The 23,831-nt window shown below is 48.9% G+C and overlaps 9 protein-coding genes across 9 annotated transcripts; 4 read left to right on the forward strand and 5 right to left on the reverse strand.

Annotated features, from left to right (window-relative positions):
- Positions 1-239: 239 nt before the first annotated feature.
- On the forward strand, positions 240-2,594 carry BKA67DRAFT_587653 (amino acid transporter). The gene is made up of 6 exons (XM_046104336.1): positions 240-589; positions 643-713; positions 770-883; positions 932-1,279; positions 1,440-1,697; positions 1,842-2,594. The coding sequence occupies exons 1-6, from the start codon at positions 452-454 to the stop codon at positions 2,479-2,481; spliced, it is 1,569 nt and encodes a 522-aa protein (XP_045951356.1). The 5' UTR covers positions 240-451; the 3' UTR covers positions 2,482-2,594.
- A 1,969-nt stretch (positions 2,595-4,563) lies between these two features.
- Positions 4,564-5,579, forward strand: BKA67DRAFT_527897 (RTA1 like protein-domain-containing protein; the record flags this gene model as incomplete). Its single annotated transcript, XM_046098907.1, has 2 exons — positions 4,564-4,759; positions 4,834-5,579. The coding sequence occupies 2 exons, from the start codon at positions 4,564-4,566 to the stop codon at positions 5,577-5,579; spliced, it is 942 nt and encodes a 313-aa protein (XP_045951357.1).
- Positions 5,580-5,972: 393 nt separating this feature from the next.
- On the reverse strand, positions 5,973-7,589 carry BKA67DRAFT_596175 (uncharacterized protein; the record flags this gene model as incomplete). Its single annotated transcript, XM_046105266.1, has 5 exons — positions 5,973-6,574; positions 6,642-6,891; positions 6,949-7,143; positions 7,289-7,351; positions 7,566-7,589. The coding sequence occupies 5 exons, from the start codon at positions 7,587-7,589 to the stop codon at positions 5,973-5,975; spliced, it is 1,134 nt and encodes a 377-aa protein (XP_045951358.1).
- Positions 7,590-8,091: 502 nt separating this feature from the next.
- On the reverse strand, positions 8,092-9,712 carry BKA67DRAFT_527894 (serine carboxypeptidase; the record flags this gene model as incomplete). The annotated part of the gene is made up of 2 exons (XM_046098906.1): positions 8,092-9,539; positions 9,592-9,712. 2 exons carry the CDS (start codon positions 9,710-9,712, stop codon positions 8,092-8,094), a joined length of 1,569 nt encoding a protein of 522 aa, XP_045951359.1.
- A 1,146-nt stretch (positions 9,713-10,858) lies between these two features.
- Positions 10,859-12,979, reverse strand: BKA67DRAFT_671106 (uncharacterized protein; the record flags this gene model as incomplete). The annotated part of the gene is made up of 3 exons (XM_046108688.1): positions 10,859-12,603; positions 12,680-12,837; positions 12,888-12,979. The coding sequence occupies 3 exons, from the start codon at positions 12,977-12,979 to the stop codon at positions 11,054-11,056; spliced, it is 1,800 nt and encodes a 599-aa protein (XP_045951360.1). The 3' UTR covers positions 10,859-11,053.
- A 1,182-nt stretch (positions 12,980-14,161) lies between these two features.
- Positions 14,162-14,659, forward strand: BKA67DRAFT_665241 (uncharacterized protein; the record flags this gene model as incomplete). Its single annotated transcript, XM_046108526.1, has 1 exon — positions 14,162-14,659. One exon carries the CDS (start codon positions 14,162-14,164, stop codon positions 14,657-14,659), a length of 498 nt encoding a protein of 165 aa, XP_045951361.1.
- Positions 14,660-15,354: 695 nt separating this feature from the next.
- Positions 15,355-16,002, reverse strand: BKA67DRAFT_527985 (uncharacterized protein; the record flags this gene model as incomplete). The annotated part of the gene is made up of 2 exons (XM_046098915.1): positions 15,355-15,535; positions 15,647-16,002. 2 exons carry the CDS (start codon positions 16,000-16,002, stop codon positions 15,355-15,357), a joined length of 537 nt encoding a protein of 178 aa, XP_045951362.1.
- Positions 16,003-16,317: 315 nt separating this feature from the next.
- On the forward strand, positions 16,318-17,358 carry BKA67DRAFT_587668 (thioredoxin-like protein). The gene is made up of 3 exons (XM_046104337.1): positions 16,318-16,704; positions 16,812-16,918; positions 17,015-17,358. Exons 1-3 carry the CDS (start codon positions 16,619-16,621, stop codon positions 17,107-17,109), a joined length of 288 nt encoding a protein of 95 aa, XP_045951363.1. The 5' UTR covers positions 16,318-16,618; the 3' UTR covers positions 17,110-17,358.
- A 2,186-nt stretch (positions 17,359-19,544) lies between these two features.
- On the reverse strand, positions 19,545-20,630 carry BKA67DRAFT_587671 (uncharacterized protein). Its single transcript, XM_046104338.1, has one exon. It carries the CDS (start codon positions 20,537-20,539, stop codon positions 19,574-19,576), a length of 966 nt encoding a protein of 321 aa, XP_045951364.1. The 5' UTR covers positions 20,540-20,630; the 3' UTR covers positions 19,545-19,573.
- Positions 20,631-23,831: the final 3,201 nt, after the last annotated feature.

Genomic DNA, 23,831 nt, shown 5'->3' on the forward strand with positions numbered 1-23,831 from the left:
TGGTTGACGTGAGATGTATTATGCAGGCTCTAAATAGTTTGGTTGCTCATATTATGTACATGATCTACTTGAAGGAAATGCTTCATCTCGATAATGAAGACCAGGAAGGATGTGGGGCGAGCCTGGTGCATTTATTAACTAGTCTAGACAAGGAGTTTGGAGTGGGGGCATCTCGGGGAAGGATACCGGAAGCCGTTTGATTTGCTAATACCTTACAAGGTACATACCTAGGGAGCCATGTGAGATGCTGAAGCGATTTGACTATGCATGCACATGTGCACCAGGTGATAATTAGCCCGGCTGTTCTTTTTTCTACTGAACAATGTAGCGCCGAACCCTTTTCTTCTTCTCCCGGCACTCCTGATTCTCGTGGTTGAATCTCTGCCATCCGCTTGCATCGCGCAAGACGCCTTGTAGAATTATCCGTTGTCTGCGACTCTCTGTATCCAATATGTCGAAAGTCCGCACAGAAACTAGCGCTCGCGATTCGCCAATCGACATAGGTGCTGAGGGCATCGACGACAAGAGAAATGGGACGGCCGATGACCGCGCCGACATGTCGCGAATGGGCAAAGCCCAGGATCTGAGAGTCGGTCACCGATGATAGAAGGAACATGGTAGAATGTGCTGATAATTTTGCAGAGAAATTTTAGATTCTTATCAATCTTCGGCTTTTCCATGATTCTCATGGCTTCATGGGAAACCATGTTAAGGTCTGTCTATTGCAATCAGCTTTGTTACTTCACGTAGCTCACCAAATTCTTTGCAGTGTTTCCACGATAGGGTTAGTCAATGGTGGCACTGCTGGACTTATATGGATATACTTCATTTGTTGGATTGGCTTTATGCTGATCAACACGTCAATGGCGGAAATGGGTTCGATGTGAGTCTTCTTTCCGAGAGTCCACACATGATCTAACACGCCTACAAGGGCCCCTACAACTGGAGGGCAATATCACTGGGTATCCGAATTCGCACCTAGAAAGCATCAAAAGTTCATCAGTTACCTGATGGGATGGATGTGTGTTCTTGGCTGGCAAACCTCCTGTGCGTCTACGGCCTATTTGTCTGGCACTCAGATCCAAGGTCTAGTCGTTCTTAACTATCCGGACTACGTATACGAACAATGGCACGGGACTCTCCTTACCATCGCTGTAGCTGCCTTCTCTGTCGGCTTCAACACTGTATTAGCTCGGAAACTGCCGCTTATCGAAGCGGTTGTTCTCGTTGTGCACATATTCGGCTTCATTGGAATTCTGGTCGCCTTATGGGTCCTTGCGTAAGTAAAAAAAAATTGGATCACCACATGCCGCTGCAGACGCGCTTCGGGGTTCTCACACCTTCGATGCAAGGCCATGCACGCCGGTATATATGTATCGGTGTTTCCATATAGCACTCAAGCTAGTGGCAAAAAGACTCACTAACATTGAGTTTTACAGTCCGAGAGCCGATGCAACAGCTGTGTTCACTGAATTCACCGATGGTGGAGGATGGGGAAGCTTAGGAGGCAGCACCTTGGTCGGTATCACGGCCGGAATCCTTCCGCTGCTCGGTGCCGATGCCGCTGTTCACATGTCCGAGGAGCTTCGCGATGCCAGCAAGACTCTCCCAAAGTCCATGATTTATACCACGTTGTTCAATGGTGCTTTCGGCTGGATCATGACAATCACATACTGCTTTTGCCTGGGAGATCTAGAGTAAGTAAATCTCTACATGGCGCCCTACAAATTGAAATCCTTCGCGCATCATACTGGGCACTTCCAAGTTCTGAAGATCTGTTAATATTCAGAACTTTGAACTTTGAACTTCTTAGAAATAATCACTGACATCGAACTCCGCAGGGAGGCTCTCGGTTCGCCAACTGGCTACCCTTACCTTCAAGTCTTTTACAATGCGACGCAGAATACAAGTGGTGCTACTGCTATGGCTGTTTTCGTCACTTTCATGTCAATGTTCTCGAACCTGGCCATGGTAGCAACTGCGTCGCGTCAGCTCTTTGCTTTCGGTCGCGACGATGCTCTGCCGTTTAGCGGCTGGTTTTCCAAGGTCCGGCCTGGCTGGGATGTACCATTCAATGCCATTCTCACGACATTCATCATTTCCAGCCTCTTGTCACTGATCAACATCGGTTCACCCGTAGCACTCAACTCAATCACGTCCCTGGCAACCACTTCTCTTCTTTCTAGCTATATCACCTCGATTGGATGTATGATCTGGAGGCGTGTAACCAACAATCCTCTCTTGCCGTCAAAATTCTCCCTTGGAAAATGGGGATTGCCAATCAATATTGCTTCAGAAGCAATTCTTATACTATTCTTTATTCTGGCATTTTTCCCAACTACTCCCAATCCTAACCCGGCTGGGATGAACTGGAATATACTAATCTATGGGGCCACTATCGTGTTTTCTCTGGGCTACTACTTCGTGAGTGGCAAGAACAGATATGTCGGACCAGTTGAATATGTCAGGAAGCTTGAATAAGCACATCGGTGATCCGAAAGATTGTCGGAGCCGAAGAGGGCGGATTTAAAACACAACGTTGTAACTGAGCGACTACGCAGAAGTAAGAATTCAATGACAAATAATATAACCTGCTAGCATATTAGTACAATAACCAGACATCACTTGAAAATCATGCGATATTATTTACAGTCTATATAACCCAGATTTATCATGAAAGATTATAGAACTATATCGACCTTATCCGTCCTCGGTTCTGCTAAAATGAATACTCACGTCTGTAAATCAAGATATCTCAATCACAAAATTATACTTAATATGACTCAACTCATCGAGCTATCGAGTTCCAGGCCTTTGATGATGCAGATTAACTTGATGTAGTTTTGAAGCAATATCAAGAATAGACATTGTTTAGTCCATTTATCGAATCGTATCATACGTTGAGGAATGAGATGACAATTTCTCCCGAGTTTTGGTTTAGATGTGATGATTCTAATTATATGCCCATAGCAGTTGTGAATAAGTCTTCCTTCAACGGGGATCCCTTAGAATATGGCTTGGGGTGATTATCTCAATTGTCATAATTGGAATCGAGTCGACCCTGTGAGAACCGAAGGCGCCTTGACTCGTCGTCCAATTGCGTCCTCATCGCCTTTACTGTGTCCAGCTCTGAGGAACAAGCTGAGTTTCCTCCAGTGACTTGCATGTGCACCCAAATTTGAACAGTCCCTCTGTTTGTCTCAGGAGTCCTGAACCTGTTGGTTTATAATATACTTCGGTAGCTGAGTCATTCAGGGATGAGAAGTTCTGTCGCTAGACTGAAGCCTCAGCCTATATTCTCTGCTTACTCTGTGGATATGAGTGGACGCACTTAATCTTGGTCTATAGTATGTGGATTTATGCAAAACAACTTATAGAGTGGCACATCTGGAGACAACTGAGCCACACTGGCTCAGACATCCCTGTAGCTCGTAGGTGCCCAGGTTAAGTTCCCGTGGCTACATTAAAGGTTCATCACGACAAACAACGATCATGACCGACTCCTTGCTGATCTGGGCTTTCACACATGGCTTCATAAACATCCGGGACAGGACAGCCCACTTGTACGACGGTGGTGACGTGTGTTAGGTTTTACCACGCTGACCACGATCGGTTAAGCCGTGTACAGTGTGCTCAAGCACCCGGTCAAGACGGAGAACTGTGTCTTCAAAGTGCACGACAAGGTTGCCACACTAACAAGCTGCTCGCGTGGCTCAGTGTCATGCGATAGTGTTGCAAGGGAGTGCTAGGGTACTAGTATTGACGCGCTCAGCCCTACTCTCTATGACATATGGAAGATTACAGCCTTCATATACCCAATGGCAGTCCGATACCGGATAAGCTCTGACACTCAGAAGGCTGTCGTTTATACTTATGTGGAGAAGGTTACAGGTATAGAAAAGAATGAGGGAGAAAGAAACAAAGAAAGCGGTCAACTAATTATAGTAGTATAATGTTGACGCATTTTAGACGTGACGTGCGTCGGCTGCCCTCCTTGAGCCGGTTCATGTCGCCGATAATTGTCCAAGCTTGCAGGAAAATGGTCAAGGGCCCGTACCACATTAGATAGGCACTTATTACACATCATTCGCACAGCTATATACCGGGCGATGCTTAGACATTCCAACCGACATTAACCAGTGTCGCTTCGTCTGACTTTGTTGCCTGATTGATTGGTGTCGATGAAAATTCAAACCTTGATTTCCACAGATTACCGTGACGATTCAAGGAGAATCCCGAGGCGTACGTAGATGAGGTCCCGCTTTTGAATCAGTGGGGCCGTTGTTAGTTACGCTCAGCCCCTCTCGTATTCTATGCGCATCATTCGTATACCTCGGATTATGAGAAGCCAGTATAATCGGATTCGCTCTAATATTTTCGCACCGCATGCGCGTCCGTCGCATATTTCGGGACGATGAACTTATACCAAGTAGTCAAACCCAGAATTCTGAGCTTATCTGGGCCGTCAATCATTCATAAATGCCTGTCAATCCGTCTATTAGCTTCCCATGAATATGGTATCCGTTCCAAAGCAAATCACCAGCCGGCACGATGGACAGCACGATGAACAGCGCGAACAACACCAATGCGACTGCTGCAGCAACTGAAGGGTTCGACTTCAAGCTCTACCGATACGAACTAAACCTGCCGGCAGCGATAGTGGCTGTTGTCATATTCTCTGTCCTCTCGATACTCCACCTGTACAAGATCGTCCGTCACCGCGCACTCTATTTCACCGCATTCACAATTGGTGGCTTCTGTAAGAAAACAAAAATCCCACTCATTCGGTTGCCTACGAGGGACGTGATCGCTGACCGGGTCTCATTCGCACAGTCCAGGTAGTCGGTTATGCCGGCCGCATCTGGTCGCATTATAGTCCGACGGCCCTTGGGGGTTTCATCATGCAGGCCATCCTCATCCTCGTGGCGCCTGCCCTATACGCAGCATCGATTTACATGATCCTCGGCCGACTCGTCAGGGCACTACGTGCCGAACGGCTCTCCGTTGTGTCGCCGAGGTGGATGACCAGGATATTCGTCATCGGCGACGTGATTTCGTTTTCGCTGCAAGCGGGCGGTGGTGGTATCCAGGCAGGGGGGTCTTTGAAAATGTACGAGCTGGGCGAAAAGATCATCATAGTCGGCCTGTTCGTCCAGATTGTCATGTTTGGCCTATTCGTAGTCACGGCGATTTTGTTCCATCGCCGACAATCGCGATACGGCGTTCACCACAGCTCGACGGAGCATTCTATACCCTGGAAGAAACATCTTTGGGTCTTGTATAGCGTCAGCACGCTGATCCTGATCCGCAGCATTTTTCGGGTAGTGGAGTATCTGCAGGGAAACAAAGGATACCTTATTTCGCACGAGGTATTCTTGTATTGCTTCGATGCACTACTGATGGCGGCTGTTATGGCAGTCTTGCTGGTCTTCTATGTTCATGACCTGGATTTCGAACACTGCGAGAAGCGAGAAAGTGGCGTGGATTTGATGCCGAGTTCTGAAAGCGATGGGGTGCTAGAAATGGGCACGCAGCCTCATAAGCACTCCGGGCAGTCGCCAGTTCTTAAAGGTCATTGAGGCGCCAGGCAGTTCGAAGCATGGAAACGATCGAGTGGATATGAATTTGATAATTATTGAGTGACTTTCAACGCTGCTTTTAATCAAGATACAAGTTTGACGCGCGGTCACACGAGTTGACGGAAAAAGAAGCGGAAAGCACACTGCGTCCAACACTAGAATCTTCTAAACACTTGGTTTCTTAAAATAGTATTTTCCATATGTGTACTACAGAAGTCCTATTGGTAGTCGTCACTAACATCAACAACTTTTCTGCCCCACACTGACTGTTTATTCCGACATCTGTAACAGAGGCGTTAACGCAGACGTCTCGCTTAAAGCCACAACTGTATTGTCTTAAGATACAATCTATAATTCTAACACAATTACGTTTCGTCGTCGAAAAAAACAAAATCAACCGAAGGCTGAAAGAGGTATCCAGCCAATCTCGTCTATGGGCCACCTTATCCTCAGTCTCCATTCATCATCCAGTAATGCATACGCACGACTTATAAGATGCTGGCCCCAACCTTGAAGCCACCACTGTCCGTCCAGCGCTTTGAGAAGAACACAGAAAAATGCAAAGATAGCCACTGCTTCTTGTGTCGGAGCTCGTAATAACGGCAGCAGGTCTTCCGCCACGACATAAATCCATACAAATGCATCGGTCAGCTCGTAGGGGGTCTGACTATGCTGAAGCTGACTGAAAGACTTTTTCAGCTCAGCAATCGCTATTCCATAAATGCGCCGAAGCCTTTCGGGCAGATCCTGTCGCATGATTGAGACCTCTAGCTCCGAAAGCTGCGCATGTGCAGTTGATTCGAGGTGAGCCGACTTCTCTCGTAGTTCGTATCTCATAATCCCATGCTTAATGATGGGGGAGAGCGGACCTTGGTCCATGGCGCCAGCTTGGCTGAGTAGGCCGTGGGGGCCTTGCGACAGGAACACCCAGTCGGGAAATGTAGCTTCTTCCAGGAGTAGGCCGTCATCCACTGATCTACGTGGGCCAGCAAGAGCTAAATTTTAAATCCAATCAGCAAGTGATCCTCGCGGTTTCTCGGCAACCTTTTTGGAGATACTGACCATAGTATACCGTTAAGGTCGAGAACAAGAAAAGTTTCTGCGCGCTCTCTGGAGTCACTTCCGACATGAGCGGTATTGCTACCCTCGACGCTAATTGATGTTGTGTCATGGCCATCGATTGGTAATGACTTTTTAAATGAGGCCGATGTAGTGCCAGGTGAAGACTGGATATAGCCAAGAGCGCTCTCATGATATAATCGCAACCCAAGCCTACCTGTACCACCGAGACTCTATAGAACTCTCGCATAGCCTATTTAATCATGTTAGCGTTCAAACCGAGAAGAAACGGAATATGTATTCGACAGACCAAATCTTCAGACAAAGTCCGGTACGTGCTGGTCGAGTAGTTGTGCAGGAGTTCGAGATCCCTCATATTCAGGCTACAGGCGGACTCAAGGCCGGGCGTAGACGACGGCCCAGAAACCGGCGACCCAAAGTCCATAAAGTCGCAATCGATCTGGCGTTTGACACAGTTCGAACACGCGGGCTTCCGCTCATCACACTAAGAAATACACCGTGAGCGACGAAGCCGAGATGGTCGGTAGTGCATGCGATTGGGAAGACATAGCGATCACGCTAGATGCCGTTTCCAGAGTCGGCAGAGACGCACGAGTTGTGGCGCAACTGCGTTTATCAAGCAAGCATACCTTGACTTTTCTGCTTTTACAGTTCTTGCAACCTGTCCGTTCGCACACCTGAGTATTGAGCTTCTTCTATAACGCTAAGGATGACGTACCCGCCCGGCTCTTCTGGTGCGTCCTTCTCTTCAGCGCTGAATCTGACATGGCGCTCGTGTGAGTAGATAGATCCCGCGCCCAACCACAAGATTTGATATCGAATTTTGGTGGCGTATGGTATCCGCTAATAGAAGGATTTTAATGGTGAGAGTGGTGGCGGCTCTACACTCCCTTATGTGTACCTGACAACAATCATGGGTCGTTGGGACATCACGTCGCTGAGCCTCAATTGGTTATTGCTGTCCCAAGCTGCGCCCGTCAAGTTATTAAAATGGGAACTGTGAGCTCCAGCGCTAACCGTAGTTCGGGGCTCTTGGTGTCATTATTTCAGCACTGCCCCTCCACTGGAGCTGAGAATGTAGCACCCAAGAACGGGACGAACCGCTCGACCAGGCGGACTCACTGATTCAATCGAGCAGCCAGTCCGATGCGCAGAGCAAGCATTTATTGTACGTATCTTCCAGAGGGCCAACCTGTTATCTACACAATTTTCGTGCAAATATCATTCCTAACGTTGCCGGATGTCATAGTCGAGGTAATGAATCTGCTACCATTCATCGTTCACCATGGAGCTATACTGCAGGATAGCGATAGCGAAATGAGTCAAGAACGCAAATTCTCATCAATCATGTCTTGTAATGTATGCTCTCTACTTATCTATCACGCGCGGGAAGAGTGTTATATAAACAAGCCTTGAGAAAGACCGGATTAACCTAATTATCTCCCGTGCCAGGTTCATCCTCAGTAGGCTGAGCCGTGTTGTTTGTATCGGTCGTGAAAGGCACTCTGGACTGCAAGTTCTCAACGCGACCCAGCAAGACCTCAAGCTGACGATACGCGACACTGGGCTGGAATCCAGGGACCTCGTGTCCACTGAGCATGACAGTGGAGTAGGTAAGACCGCGTTCAGTGTGTGCCGTACCCAAGACTCCCGATCCCGCAGCCGTTCCCAGGTCGGGACTAACGTGATAGGGAACGAAAAGAGGCTCGGTCGGCCGTTCCTGGAATCCGAGCTGCCCGCCCCAGGTCATGTTCTGGATCGTAAGCAGGGTGACGTTCTCAAAGAGCACCAGGTCCAGGATTCCGTGCACCAGCTGCACGTTTTGCGTCTTGTCGATGATTTTCGGAATCTGCACAATGCTCGAGGGTGCCGATCTGTCGCCATAGGGGAACACGCCATCCTTGCAGACTTCCCAGTCCGTGTCAATAGGCACGTGCAGTGCTTGTTTGACCTCGGTGCGGTTGAAGTAGATCGTGGGAGCTCCTGGTGGCGAGTAGAAGTTGGCGGCAGCGAAGCCGAGAGGGTCGTATGGTAGGGGACATTGTGCGCTGACCTCGTAGATGTTGAAACAAGGGTTCAAGTCCAGAATAGCCTCAAACACATTGTTGACGACGTCACAGCCGGGCAGATACATAGTGTGGTTGTCGTTGATACCCGGCTGCCTGTCGTTTGGCTGTTGGCCGGAGGGTGGGTAGACAAGGTACTTGTCCAGATATTCGGCATAACCACAGCTTTCGTGCGCTTTGTGTATATTTTCGCTGAACGACTGGTTGAAGGGGAATAGCCCATGCCAGTAGTCGACGAACGGAACAGTGACGATATCGCCAGAGATATCGCTTAGAACACCATCATAGACGATGATTCCATTGACGTCGAAATATTCAGTGTCATTCTGATCGATCATTCCACCAGCCACGTACGGGACATAAAGCCCGGCATAGCTCTCGCCGGTGACGTATACCTTGTAGTTATGCATGCCAAAAGTATCGACGAAGTTTTTCCAGAAGCCCCTAAACTGGTCGGCAACCTCACTCTCGTTGTGGTAAGTCGGTTCGCCAGAGGTGTACCCAGTGCCAACAGGCTGGTCGATCCAAAGCACGTTGCTGAGATGGTGCCAACTCCATGGGTTGAGCTGGGGTTTGTAGGTGCCGGGCTGCCACGTGAAGGGCCCATTCTCCTCAAGCAAGGCGATCATGGATGAGCAGCCAGGACCGCCGGTAAACCAAATGACAACCTCTTCCTTTGCTGCTTCATTCGTTGAGGGAAAGAACCAAAAGAACAAATCCGTGTCATTAGAGTTGCCAATGGGAAGGAGACCAGCATATGACTCGCCAATATCAAAGCTCAGATCCGGAAGCAGACTTGAGTTGACAGCAAATTCTATTCAATCATTAGCTTTCGGATCGCGCAGGCCAATTAGGTAGCCACATACGCTCAGTTTTGTTTGTCAAGAACTTGTCGCCAGTTTGTCGCTTCAAGAGAGCGTCGAAGTCTTCGCTAGCAGCTGCGCGACCCTGAGCCCTTTGCGTTAACTTCTCCTTGTACGTCTCCATGCGGTAGCTAGGACTACCAAGCTTAGAGGCTGACGCGGTCATGGCCGAGGCCAAACCAACAACGATAGTGGACCAGCGCATCTTGGAAATTTGACCGGCTGTGGCAGATGTAACGAGTTGGGACGAAAAGAGGGATCCAATACTGGACAAGAGCTAGATAAGAGCTTGCTCTTCCCCGGTTTTGAGGCTCGTATTTATGTCACGTCAAATCTGAAAGCACAGGCGCAATTCAATCCTTGGTCTCACAAGCCGGGGTGTGTATAGATCGTCGCTGCCAGTACCTGCAGATTAGCGGAACGGCGTTCACACAATGGTGCAACGTAGATGGAAGCTGACTCGCTGACATGCAATAGCTGCCTAGCAGCTTTTTCAGCAGATCTTATTCGACGAATACCCTGGCGAGCTAGGCAAGTATTCGTTCGTTTATGCTAGACGGCCGCATACTTATGACGACGTGACTTTTGTCAGGGTAACTTTAGTGGTACAAGTGATCGTCTCGACTTTTGCCAATTGGTGACTGCGGGGGTATTAACAGGCATCTCTCTCGACGTCAACCCTACAGTAGGAAGCCTTGAAGAACTCGATCACAGTAGACAGCTTTCTTGTTTTGGAAGGTGACAGTCCCTAATTCGACAGCGCGAAAGAATACCGGATACTGCAGAGTCGATCTGCAAAACGATCTGGCTGCCAAGACCGGAAGGTACCGAGAAGGTACGGACCACTGCCAATTAAGCATTCGGCATTTAAAATAACGCAGTCACTTAAATGAGCTTATTCCAAGCTTCTCGAACATCGAGTTGGTACAGCATGTGGAGCCTTGCGTACTGTAGCTTTATGTTTTGCCTGTTATTGTCGTCCAGCTTACACCACTGTCTGCTGTGGATTCATGCATCTTGCCCCGTTGTACCACGGCTAGTCACGGATGTCTGCCGCAACAGTGATGTCCCGCGATGTCGTGCTACTTACTCAACAAAAGTCAGTGCCTATGAGATAGCCATAGTAACCGTAGGATTCATATGAGCGAGATAATAGCATTAATTTGATGGCCATGATCACGCAGTACAAAGCATAAACGAAAAGTCCACCTAATCCATTGCGACATAATCACGCTTTAGATAAGTGCTTGTTTATCATAAACAAAGGGGTGCAACATCAGAATGTACTTTACAAATGCTGGCAGTTTTGCAAGTGTATGACGAAAGGAACAAAACATCTATTCCAGGAAATAGACAAAAGCCCAAAATTCCTCCTCGATATAATGGTCGCACCCAGAGGTTCGAACCACAACAGTCTAATCTTCCACGATTCTTTGCAACGTGCGGCTCCCAGACGTTCCAGCCGCTAGATCTGGACAGTTGGAATGACAGTCACTTCAGTCGTCGAATTTATACCAACGGTAGTCGTATCAGTGGTAGAGAGCGGCGCTGGCGTGGACTCCAGGACCGTTAATGTGAACACAGTTGATGCGGGTGGTAGCGTCTCTGTAGCGGTGGATACAGCGGTCCTGATGCTTGTCGTCGAAACGGGAGGCACTGGACTCAACCGAATGCGATCGACCCAGAAGGTGTTGGATCGTGAGCCACCGAGATAGTATGCGAGGGTCAGCTGGATCCAGTCAGCACTAGGGGTGTATGCTGTGTGGATGTTCGACCAAGATGTGCCCTGTCGCCAGGCAATAGCCGTCATGACGTTGGTGTCCTGGTCATTCATCTCGAAAACCATGCTGGAATGATTGGGGTATTCAAACTTGACCCAGCATTCGAGGGAGTATGTTGTCCCCGGCTGAACGCTGTAGATGGGACTGATGAGTTTAAATCCGACTCTGTCGTTATCATTATTTTGCGTCCTGTTTAGTGATACTTGCCAAGAGGTGCAGGACCCTTCGGCGCCATCATTCACTCTGTCATATCGCGAGGCGAAAGGGTCCGCTGCCTCGAATCTCCACGGCGGTAGACTATCTTCGAAATCGCCATTGATGAAACCAACATCCTGTCCTGACGAGCTTGTGCAAATCGGTGCGGAACTCGACGTGAGTGTCGCTGTGCTAGTTGAGGTGAGTGTTGTAGCAGTAGATGCAGTGGCAGTTCCTATAGATGTAGAAGTGGGGAAATCTGAATCCCAATTGGACGTTGCTGTGACGTTTCCACCAGTTGGTAGGATAGGAGAAACTGTGTTCGAATAACCTGCAGAGCTTAAGCTGGTGGAAGCAGTTGTTGTGACGGTTGTGGAAATCCCGGTAGTTCTGGGTACCGTCGTCAGAGTTGTGTTGGTCGACGTAAGAGGTGAGGTCGGGTAGGTCCCGTCGCAAACTGATTCTGCTGAGGAAGAGATAGTCTTGATTACCAAGCTTGTTGCTACAACTGTTGTAGTAGAGCTTGATTTATTGGTAAATGAGGAGATACTCAACGAGTACGTGTTGGTGACAATGGGAGAAATCGTGTCCGTGGCGGTGTTGACAGATGTGACAGTCACGGTATCCTCGCCACCATGACTAATCAGCGAGCTCGAAGTCTGACTTTTTGTGGCATTATACGTCACAACTGTCCCAGAAGTCAAAGTGACAGTCTTGTCCGGCCCTAAAGAAGTATTGGATGATGTACCAAGGCTTTCACTTGGACTTACGACAGTCGTCATAGTAGTGGCAGACGTCACAGTGAGAGTGGTCCCTGTCACAGAATTGAGTGTTTCGGTTGAGGTGAACCTCAGCGTTGGATCAACGATTACGGACACGGCGTTCGTCATGGCGGAAGTAATTGCAGTTCTACTGACCCCAGACCCCAGGTCGTTTGGCAAAGTGCGCTCGATTGTCTGCGCAGTAGTGCTTGAGGATGAGCTGGTTACAGTTGTGGTCGCTGTCGAAGACGGAGTACATGTCGGTCCACAAGCGCAGGCTATCGGCTCGTCAGTTTTCCTCAGATATATACGGTAGCTTTGGGGGTGAGAGGGTGGTGTTGAACACCATCATACCCGACAGATACTGGGCCTTGTTGATGCCTCCACACGATCCAGTAGCACGGGCCGGAAACTCGGAGGCGTAGACGTAACGGTCGCTCAAGGTCGCACAAAGAGCCACTGCGTCAGCAATGGCTTGTGGGGTTTCGCATGGAAACAATGCGCGGTAACAACTGAGAGAGGTCAGTCTCGTGGTCGTCTCGATTAGACCATGGATTCTCACTCGTCTGCTACACAATAGGCTTGGATACTGGTCGGTATTACCAGGGCCGTGAGCAGCCACGCAGTCTGCTTCATGATGGTCAGGATGATCATAGTGAAAGGTATTTCAAGAATGAGTGACTATGTGAGTGATGTAGACAGTTGTGGTTTCAACATCTGATATTTCGACAAAGCTTCTCTTGAGCATTATATAGATACACTAGAGGTAGACGAGGTGTTCCCAGCTGTATATAGTAGCCGGCGTCCTTCCAAGACCAATAAATTCGTGGTGTATGACAGAGCTACTCTTGTACATCTTCATAGAGGTAACACTGTACGCGTAGGTGAACACTACAGCTGAACATGGCCGCCTTGTTGTTGAGACCAGAGATCAGTCTGCACAACTGTTTTGTGTGATGTTTCAGCTTATGCTGCAAGATCACGCAGGAGGATGCAAGGGGTACTTGTAACCATACTGCCGTTTCCAAGACAAAATGTACATAGATGATGCATGGACAGACGTCTGGCCATGGTTTACGTTGTGCGAACTTTCATTATACGAAATTCTTGACTGTCTGCAGCAGGGAAGAGTGAACCACGACGATTGATAGCATGTTTGTCATAAGAACAGTCTTCACTACGCGGCTATTATTTCCATGGTCCATCACAGAGCGTCTCAGTTCGGTGTTCGTCTAGACTGTCAGCCTAATTTGTCTGAATTCAGACGCCATGCTGTCAGTCCGAGCGACATATCGGATATCTGCAGGACGTCGTTCTCACATGAGAGAATACTCAGAACGTTATGTACGTCGAATGTGTCAGAGAGACATATTTGGACGTTGAGATGATTCGGGGGCAAGAGAGAAGGGAAGAACAAATCATTTGGCTAATAACGATAATCAAGGTGATCAGTTTAGTTCCCAGTGATTTGGTTGGAGTCGTATACACATGAGAAGAAACAAAGGTCGGTTAGACTTTAATACTTATCTCATAGGGCTTAATTATAGTTTGGCTTAGTGCCACTTGGGATCTCGTCAGGCTCTAAATCAGCCGTGTAACCACATTCATCGATCTGGCGGCTACACATACCTTCCGCCGGACGGAGGTCTGGAGAAGACCGGTACAGCCAAACACTTGTCATACGAACAGTAAGTGCAAGGAAATAGGCTCAGTGCTTTAGTAAACCCATTAAATACAACAAATTAGATTGAGAAGCCATATTTCTGTACTGCTGCAAACGACTGGGACGAATCAATAAATAAAAAAGAGACATCATACCGCCCCAACCAAGACAGTATGACGGGAGAGACGCTATACAACACCATCCGTGAGACGGTCTGGACATACATAGAAGCCTACAGCTTCAGCGGGCCACACGGAAAGCCGAACATCCGGCTCCTAACCTCGCTGATGTCGCCGGAATACCAGCACTCCTGGGGCCACAACCACATGATCCGCGACATGCCGCGCCTACAGGGAGTGCTGGACGGGGAGGGGTTCGCGGCGCACCTAGGCTCCATGGTACCGCACCTCGAGTCCTGCCGCGCCGTCGTGCACGATATGATCGTGGACGCGCCGGCGCGCAAGGTCGTTGTCCGGAACAGCTTCTTCATGTGTCCCCGGGGCCAGGGGGGCGGTGGAGAGGACGGCAGGGAGACGGTGGAAAATGATGTGCTGTGGATTTTTGGCATGGATGAGTCGGGTAGCAGGATCGAGAGCGCGATGGAGTTCTTGGATGCGGCAGCAACGGAGCGAATCGGGGAGTTGATTGCCAAGGCGAAGGAGAGGCAATGAATGGGAACATGTATACTTGGTCATGAGCAGTTGAAAGCGAGGTATGTAGCGGCCGGAAGAGGCCCATGTTTTAAGTTCGTAATCGTTTGTTGCACCTCGCTCTGAGCAACTCCTGATCGCTACTTCATCTTAGCAATGTTTCCTTCTTTCTTCTTCATTTCATTAGACCCTCCTTGTTTAAATGGACATGCTCGCGCTATATGTCTGAGTTACATCCTAGCCATTGAATCCAAGCTGGACCCGGAGAGCGACGAGTTGCTGCCATTGTCGCTTGCTAGAAGCATACAGGCCAAAGCCTTCCACAGATAGAAGGTAAGAAAAGGCCTGAAGCAGTGAGGCGACCCCTTCTATGGAGAAGCAAGCTATTCTGGCGTCGACACTGGAAGTCAGCACAAGCAATGACATGAAACGACCATATGACAATAGAAAATCGATTGATAAACCGGGGGCAGTCTGTAATGTACATATCCCCATTCTGGTATAAGGGTCTCTCATATAGGACACTCGACACTCTGGTCGTATCCTAGATACACGCAACGCATTCCCATCTGAACCCAGGGTTCCAACTCGGTGCGTGTTCGTCGACAACAGCTTCTCCAAGCCATCAGCCAACAAGTGCAGTCCTTACATCGCCGCTTCTCCTGTTCTTCCACCGTTGTAACAGCATACCCTGTACGTATATTTCCCTCGATAATTTAAGACGACTTGACAGCGGCCTTGACCTCCTCAACCTTCTCCTCGACCTTCTCCTTGGCCTCGTCCTTCAGCTCGGTGGCGGAGGGCAGGGCGCCGTTCTTCTGCGATTGCTGCCACATCAGGATACGGCTGCACTGGACGACACCGACAAGACCGAGGAAGAAGTTAACAGCAGCAAGCCTGCGCGGATAGAGTTGATTAGTCACTTTTTTCTTGTCTCTCTTTGCGTCTCCATCGCAACATGTATTCTTCCAACATGTGCCCCTTCGAGATCATACGGAAACAACTCACAGGTAGTTCTTGGGGGTGATAACAAAGCACCACCGCGTCCAGATGAGACCGGTGGCGGTCAGGGCACCGTTCTGGGTCAGAGACAGCTTCTCGGCGGGACGAGCAAAGTCGGAGATGCCGGCGAGGACCAGAGCCCACTTCATGACGGGGGCCCAGAAGTGCACCGTCTTGAAGCCGATGGGGGAGTCCCACATGCGCTTGGCCCAGGACTGCTGGGCGCCCTCGGCGGTGGTGCTCTGCCATCTGCGGCCGGCGCCCTGGGATGCGCGCTGCTGGAAGGCGGCTCGGTGTGCGCCGAAGGCGGACTGGCGGAAGGCCGGTCGGGCGGCGCGGAAGAGGGTAGTCGTCGCTGGCATCTTGTTCTGGATCGCTGGGGCGTGTTGATGTTTCTGTTCTTGTCTCTCTGTGGGTGGGTGGAGGGGAGATTTGGCGGATGGCGATGGCGATGGCGATGCGGGAGCCGTCAAAGGATATGGGTTGGGGGAAGTTCGGAGGTGTTTGGCAGCTATAAACTGAGATTCAAGATAGCGAAGAGCTAAAGTCCGAGTCGGGTCAGCGAATGAATTCAATTGGGAATCCTCATTAATTGGGGGTACAGACCGGAGATAATCGGCGCCAGAAATTTAAACCAAAGGTGGGCTTTCTTTTTCGCTCGGCGGCTTTGCGACGCAGTATGTAGTTAATAAGTTGACATGCGTACATACTTTATACACGCTCAAGCCCGCCTTTGCATAAACTACCCCGATGACCAATGACGAGGGTTATGCAAGGTTCGGAAAAACTTTATGCATCTGCGACACTCTCTCTCTCTCGCTCGCTGAGCAACATCCAATTGAAGCACGTCAATTGCGAAGCTATCCTCAAGCTCACGATCGCTCAAGTAGACATACCTCTTTCGCGACCGGCCGACGACAACACACTTGACAGGCAACCCAATTGGCGGACCGCTCCCCTCAATTGCCAACCAACAACATGTCGGGCAAATACGCTTTCACCAAGGCCCTGAAGGAGGTCCGGTTCCTCTTCTGTCAGACTGGCGATCACAGCGCCGCTACGAGGTGAGTCGGCTGTTGGAACTTTGCATCTCGCGCTGGCGACCCGGCAGCGTTTGGGAACAGATCAGAAATGGGAACGAATTGCTGATTTGTCTTCGCCACATCCACAGGTCCTTCCTCACCCGCGCGTATCCCACCATGAAGAAGAACAACCCCAACACCCCGATCCTGCTGCGCGAAGCGGCCGGCACATCGCCAAAGGTGTATGCGAGATATGGTGCGTCCCCTTCCTCCGATCAACCAGATCGCTTTTCTGCGTCGCTTCCCCCGGGCCACTGCAGATGAGAAGTCACCCAGCACTAATACATGACAGAGCTTGGAAAGGAGAAGAGCCAGTCGTTAGAAGGCCTGTCAGACAAGCAGATCGAGGAGGCAGTCACAACGCTGGTCAAGAACAGCACCTCATGATTAGTAATACCAAGACAAATGCAAAAAGAGCTACACGGCATGTACGATCAATCGGATACAGAGGACGAGAGGATCACGGGTGAACTGGTCGGAAATAGAGGCCCGAGGTTGATATGACTATGAAACGTCTGTGAAATATATCTGCTTCTACACCATGTGTACCTGCACCGTTATGCCCCGAGGAAGCCCAGCCTGTGTTCCAGTTTGTGACTTAATCAGTACGATCCCCGCTACGATATCTGTCCAGCTGGGGAAGGTATGATGGGAGTTGTGCATCTCAGTCCCGATTACCATCAAGACTAACGCACAGAAGACGAGGGTGAGGACTCTGGCTTTTTTGCAAAATATGAACGAGTGAGTGTGCCAAATCTCTGTCCTGTCTGCCTTTCTCACTCATCTCTTTCAACCGTGCTCCTTTGTTTGTCTCACTGTGTGCCTGCAACTGATGAGCCACTCATGACGCCGAAAGATGTGTGATAGTATATCCTACTATTGTACACAAAGATCCACTCCGCTAGAAGTTTACTTCGAATCTTTCAAATCTGATTTGTCCACCAGATACCACATAGCCGTCTACCAGAACGAGTTGAACGTGTCAGAAGAGGTGGTACGTTTTGCAACTTTTGCCGCCAGATGCCCTTCGCATACTGAAGCACTCCTATTTTCGATTTTCGGGGAATCTTAACACTCTCGGGTTGTTCAAATTCTCTCTCTCCGGCTCTCATGGAAAGAATGTGACCCAGATCGCCAGCATGACGAAAATCAAGGGAATGCTACACATCAGAAAGACGCTGACGTGCCACCGTCAGACATCAAGCTGATTCTGCTGCTCTTCAGTATGGTTATCAGGACAAGCCGGGTACTGGCTAGTGTTCTCGGAGCTGCTGTTGTTGCTATCGGCGGACCTCTTGTTGGCCTTGTTGTTGTTACTATGAGTCGTCTTAGGGTTTCCAGAGGGCTTCTTCTTTTTGGAAACGACTCTAGTAATGACGGGCTCTTCCTGAACCAGCTCGGACATGTATGAGTTTTTGGCAGTCGCCGATTTGGCCATAGAATCGCCGACTTTGCTAGGTGTACCTGAGGTCGGCGATTTAGTCATAGGATCGCCGACTTTGCTGGGAGCCGCGTCAGGTGTGGACGAAGACAATACCATAGCAGAGACATCTTGCTTCTTTTTGGCTGCACTCTTGTTCATTGCTGTGATCATAACAGGGCCATCAGATTTGCCAACAATGTTAGCACTCAGCGACCTGTCAGTGCTATAATCACTGATATTACTATATAATACTAAAGTTGGCGATTTAGTGCTCTGTGTAGTAGGCATAGACGAAGACAAAGACGAAGACGATGCCGCGGCAGAGGCATCCTGCTTGTTCTTGGCCTCCTTCTCCTTTTTGGATATGTCTGCAACGGTGTCAGTCGCCGAGCTATCAGTATTAATGCTGACTTTGCTAGACGGACGGTGAGTCGATGATTTGACAGGAGTGGATGAAGACACCGCAGGTTGAGTGTCTGGTCGGCTCAACTTTGACGGAGTGGTGGCCGCTAGACTGACTTCTTTGTTGGACGTGCCTGTGCCTGACTGGGAAGCGACAGGTAGCTTAGGTCGGTGAGCCCAAGCACCTTGGGGAACGTGCTGAGACAGGCCCTTGTTAATTTTGTCTGTGTTCTTGGGACTGATCAGCTCTGGGAAAGAAGTGTGAAAATCGTCAACAAAGAGATGGTCACTGTCAGCCGTTAAGGCAGTAGGAGTCGCCAATGCGTCGACAGTTGTTGAAGCAGTACCAGTACGAGTCTCTGATGTGTCCACAATCATTGAAATTGTACCTGTAGGAGTCTCTGATGGGTCAACACTTGTTGAGTCGCCAGGCTTAGTAGTCGCTTGTGTGAATGCATCGACATAAGCAGGGAACTCCTCAGTCTCTGAGTTGGTTGTGTGGTGTGTTGCAGGTGGACTCTCTGTCACAAGGAACGGCATTAAGAACTGTGGCAATCCAGTTACTGGGTGGCACATAAGGGGGTTTGGGTGATTGCTGCTGAATTTTCGGCGACGTGATTGAAGTTCCAGGCGTGCGTCAATGTCGCGCTCTTGCTCAACGAACGGTCCCGTGTGTGCAAGAGCAGGGACTAGAGGCAGGCGCTGAGCTTCGTGCTGCTCGATCGCTAGTGCGCAATCAGTCGTCGTGGAGGTCATTGTACCGGCGAGGAGATTCTGGCGGTCAGAGGGCTCAGTGCTGCTGATGAAGTCGCGATTATCACTGCTGTGATCCCGGTCCTTGCATGCCAGGAGTGAAGGTGCTTGGCGAGCATGGTCCATGACATCACGGCGTTGCTTTCGTAGTTTGAGAGGTTCTGGTACCAGCTGATCCAACTGATAGCTAAAAGCTGGACGCTGTGTGAACTGACCAGGAGAGGGTTCACCACCTTGTTGTGATCCACGGATAACTGCATTTCCTTGTCCATACTAAGGACGCGATGATTGCCGGTTTGGATTTTGAGGGAAAGGTGGCTGATGATGAATGTTATCCAACTGAGTGGTGTACTTTAGCAACATATCCAGAGACGATGTCGTCGCATGTGTCTTGTAAGGCGCATTGTTAATTGTATCAGGCCGGTCGGCGATTTTGTGGTCTTGAAACGTATTTGGTGGAGAAAGACGGCCGTCAATGGAAGAGCCAGGCTCAATCCAGTCTATAGGAAGAAAATTGCGATTTCCCTTGCTAGGGTGATGAGTGACAATATCGGGGCTATCATCGGCGTCTATGAGCTCTTTCTTTGCAGCTGTGTTTTCACCTTGAGCATTACCTTCCGGCTGTCCTCCGTATCTCATCTGACGTTTGTCTGTATGTGCTTCTTCAGGCGCCGGCCCAATCGTAGGCTGGAAAGGGTGAGACTCAACCTCTAACGACTCCTCTCGTTCTGAGATAGCCTGGTTGCTCACAGCATCAAGGATGGGGTGTGGTGAATGGGGTCGTTGCCCTGTTGTGGGGAGGTGGGGTTGCATGGTGATGACAAAACCAGCCTCGGCCGGTGTGGTACTATTGAGAGAAGATGAAGGGAATCTTTGTGGGTGCTCAGAAATGTAAGGCTGGTAGGCTGGCGCCTGAGGCATTGCAACATTAGATGGTGCGGGCTTATGGTTACCAGAATGATGCTGGATTGGATCAGCATAGGCGGTACGACTCGTCGAATATGAGCCTAGTTCTGGAGAAAACGGACGACAAGGCTCGGCAGTGACGTGGCCTGGTTTATCCTCGGGGTAAATCGCCTGGTCCGGGCGGTATGGCTTCTTGTTGTTTGGTCGTGGCCGAGGTTGATAATATTGGGAACCGATAGGGTGGCTGACTGTGAGGATTTGATTGTCACAGATTTCGGGGATGATCTGATTGTTCAACTTCTCTATAGCCCGGAAGGCGGCCTCTTCTGACATGAAACTAAGGAAGAGCAAGTTAATACACGTCAAGGCTTGGTAGGATTGTGGAAAATACTCACCGAATCTCAACGCTTCTGCCGAGAGTTTTGACATGGACTCTATCAACCTCGCCAAAAACACTGAAGATACGGTATATAGTGTCTACTTTTGATCTCAGACCACCGTCCTCACAACTGCCAACGAAAACGCTGCGATCTTTGCGTTTACATAGGGAACAAGGACATGGCACAAACTTGATATATACCACGTTGCTAGGTGTTTTTCCTGGCTTGAAGTTGAGGCAAGGAGGCTCTCTATGGCACCCTGACGGCCAGAAATCAGATTGCGGCCATCCGTTTTGGAGAGACTGGGAAGGCAGAGTGCTAGGATCGAGTGTGGGGAACGACCGTCGTTGAATTGGGCCGTGCAAACAGTCGTGTCCAAGTAGCTGCCATCCACCACTGCCCGTCGAAGGTTGGCGATCGAACAAGTCGACCTGCTGCTGATGAATTGTTCGTGAAGGATGTCGGTGACCTGACAGCGTCAGCAACCAAGGAGTCGCGGGTCTTGCTTCAGAAGCTGTACAGCCACAAGAAGCTAGACGACCTCGGTAGAAATGACTGTATGGTCCGCTATAAGCAGGATAATCATCGGCCGTGTCCATGCAGTAGGCGTCCTGTTGTGGCATTGTCGGTGAAACAAGCTGATGCTGCGCCATCCAGTGACCAAAAGTGCGACATTCGTAGGACTGCATTATAGGTGGAAGCATACCAGCCCGAGGCCCATCGATGGGGATATTTGGTGCCTTTCTAGGGGCACCGTGCCTCTTGTCATCTTCCGACTTAGCAGGAGGCTCGTCATAAAAAACTTGCCCCGTCGGCTCGGGGTGCAAAATGATATCGGCAAGTTCGAACTTTGAGGACTCCACACTATCAAAAGTATGGTGCTCATTGCCAGCTTTTTCTGCCCTCAGCTCAGCGGGAATACTGGGTTCGAGTCGTTCGGGACTCTTGAGCTTAACGATACTGGTAACCATGACGCTTTCTTCAACCCTCGCAATCTGAGAATGAAGAGGCTCTGCAGCTATGAGAGGTTAGACTTGTCAAGAATGCTATCCTGTAAGCAAAGCAAAAAAAAGGTCCAAGTTGCTTACCATTATAAGATGCGGGTTGTGATAGAACGAGCTCATCCCAATCACCATTGATTAGATGGTCGTGAGCCTTGCATAGTGCATCGCGGACCATATTTAGGTAGTAGGTGGGTAGAGAATGGAGACTTTTCAACTGCTCTCCGTCGAATTCGCCCAGAGGATCGGCCTGCTCCTTACGATCCCACTCTAAGAAAGCCTTCTTGTTATTTGGGTTGGCAAGAAAGTTGCAGCACCACGACCCAATGATCTCGCAAGTCCAATCAAGCATAACAGGAAGACATGATTGTACCTCGCTGTATAACTGGTTGATGATATTCCAGGCATTACGGACGCCGATGGTGTAGAGGTCTTGGGCGTCGAAGTAAATGTATAAATCCCAATAGCCCTTTGGCTGCTGGATATCCTTTAGTACCTGCCAGCAATACTTGGAGAAATGTTCCACAGCTGCTTGGATTAGCTTGGCGTCCCAAGAAAAGATCTTACGGCCCGTAGGAAAATTAATGCTGAACCGACGGCCTTGCCTGCCGCACATGGTAGAGAAGTGTGCAGGCAGATGAGTTGGTGCGTTTAGGAAATAGTCCATCGTAGGTTCAGCATCCAGGAAATGCGCGTATCCCCACGTCGGAGGAGCGCCGGCCTGCTCAATGAAAGCAGAAGTCATTGCTGCTACGTTGCAGGAGTGGGTGGTGGTGAGGAGATTGATGGTGTTAATGTTTGAGGTTGATGGACGGGTTTGATGAATGGGGTTGAAGCGTGAGGTTGGTTTGGTGGCAGGTGATGTTGTTGAATTATAATACTAGTTGATGAAATGATTATAACATAGGGCGATGAATTAAGTTACTAGCAATATGTTAATCATAACGGTGGTTAATTCATAAGGTTAGCAATATGGTATCTTAGCCAATTATAAGGCTAATAGCGAGTAGTATTAATTATAATCAAAGCTCTAATTTAATATGCTTGTTTTATATAAAAATAAAAATAAATAAAAAAACGGGTATAAAGGTTAGAAATTACTTATAAAAATATTAAGAAAATTTAAAAAGTATTAAAAGAAAAACATAAGAATTACTTAAGAAATTAAAAAGAACTCTTTAAAAAAACATAAGAATTACTTAAGAACTTAATAAATATTAATAAAAAAAATTAAAACTATTAAAAAGATAATAAGAATTATTAAAAAGGGTGGTTAAGAAATATCTAAGTTCACCGCTGCTAAGATGTGAGTGTCGATACTCGAAGATGCAAACCGATATCATATGTCTTGTCCAACAATACTTAACTCATTAATGCTTGCCAAGAAGACTCAACTGGTGCGAGAAGTGGAGGTGGCCAGGAAGCAAATGCATTTGGCATTTCAGGTGATGTATTTCAAGGCTGTCTTACGTGGATTGATGATGGTCTAATAGTGGCTATGGGTCTCAAACAACAAGGGTGTAATAAACGGTTTGAACAAGTCGGGTAAGTCTCTAGTTTAGTTGATGAGATGCGGACGAACTTGATATCGACGGGCACTATGCTGAGGTGGAAAGAGTTGAGAAGATATTGGTTGTTCATATTATCAAGATGGCGCAGAGTTGTTGTCGATTGGCGATGAGGAGGTTATGGGTGCGGTATGTGGCAGGCAGATTGCAACGCAAGCAGTATTGACTTAGTTTGGCAATATGGGTATAAGTTGGAAGACTCCAACCAGCAGTCTTACACAGGAGAGAAGCCGACGTTGCTCCCACATACCGAAGAGCTGAACGTGGTACGGGCAGGTGTTGGGTAGAACCGAATGGCGAAATTCGAGGCGAGTCCTTGAGAGTTGATAACATTTGTTATAAAAACACTTCTCTTCCTTGAATACTTGGTCTTCTGGTAAAATAAGCCGTCTTTCTCGCATAAGCCACCACTACTTCCACTATACCAATGACCTGCCGTTTGTATGGCAAATGGCATCGGAGTATCCATAAACGTTTTTAGAAACCTATGGAGCTGGTTCTTTTCGTATTACGAACTCGAAATACCATGACGCTCACTCAATACCAGCGCGACCCAGGCAATATGAGATCAGTGACATACAAGTGGGACGCTCGTTCGAAACAGCAACCTTCAGGTCCATATGGCAAGCATTTCAGGCAGAACGAGACGACAAACAGGTGAACGGGCCAATCATCC

Source organism: Truncatella angustata (assembly GCF_020726525.1).
Source record: "Truncatella angustata strain MPI-SDFR-AT-0073 chromosome Unknown BKA67scaffold_13, whole genome shotgun sequence".
NCBI classification, from domain to species: Eukaryota; Fungi; Ascomycota; class Sordariomycetes; order Amphisphaeriales; family Sporocadaceae; genus Truncatella; species Truncatella angustata.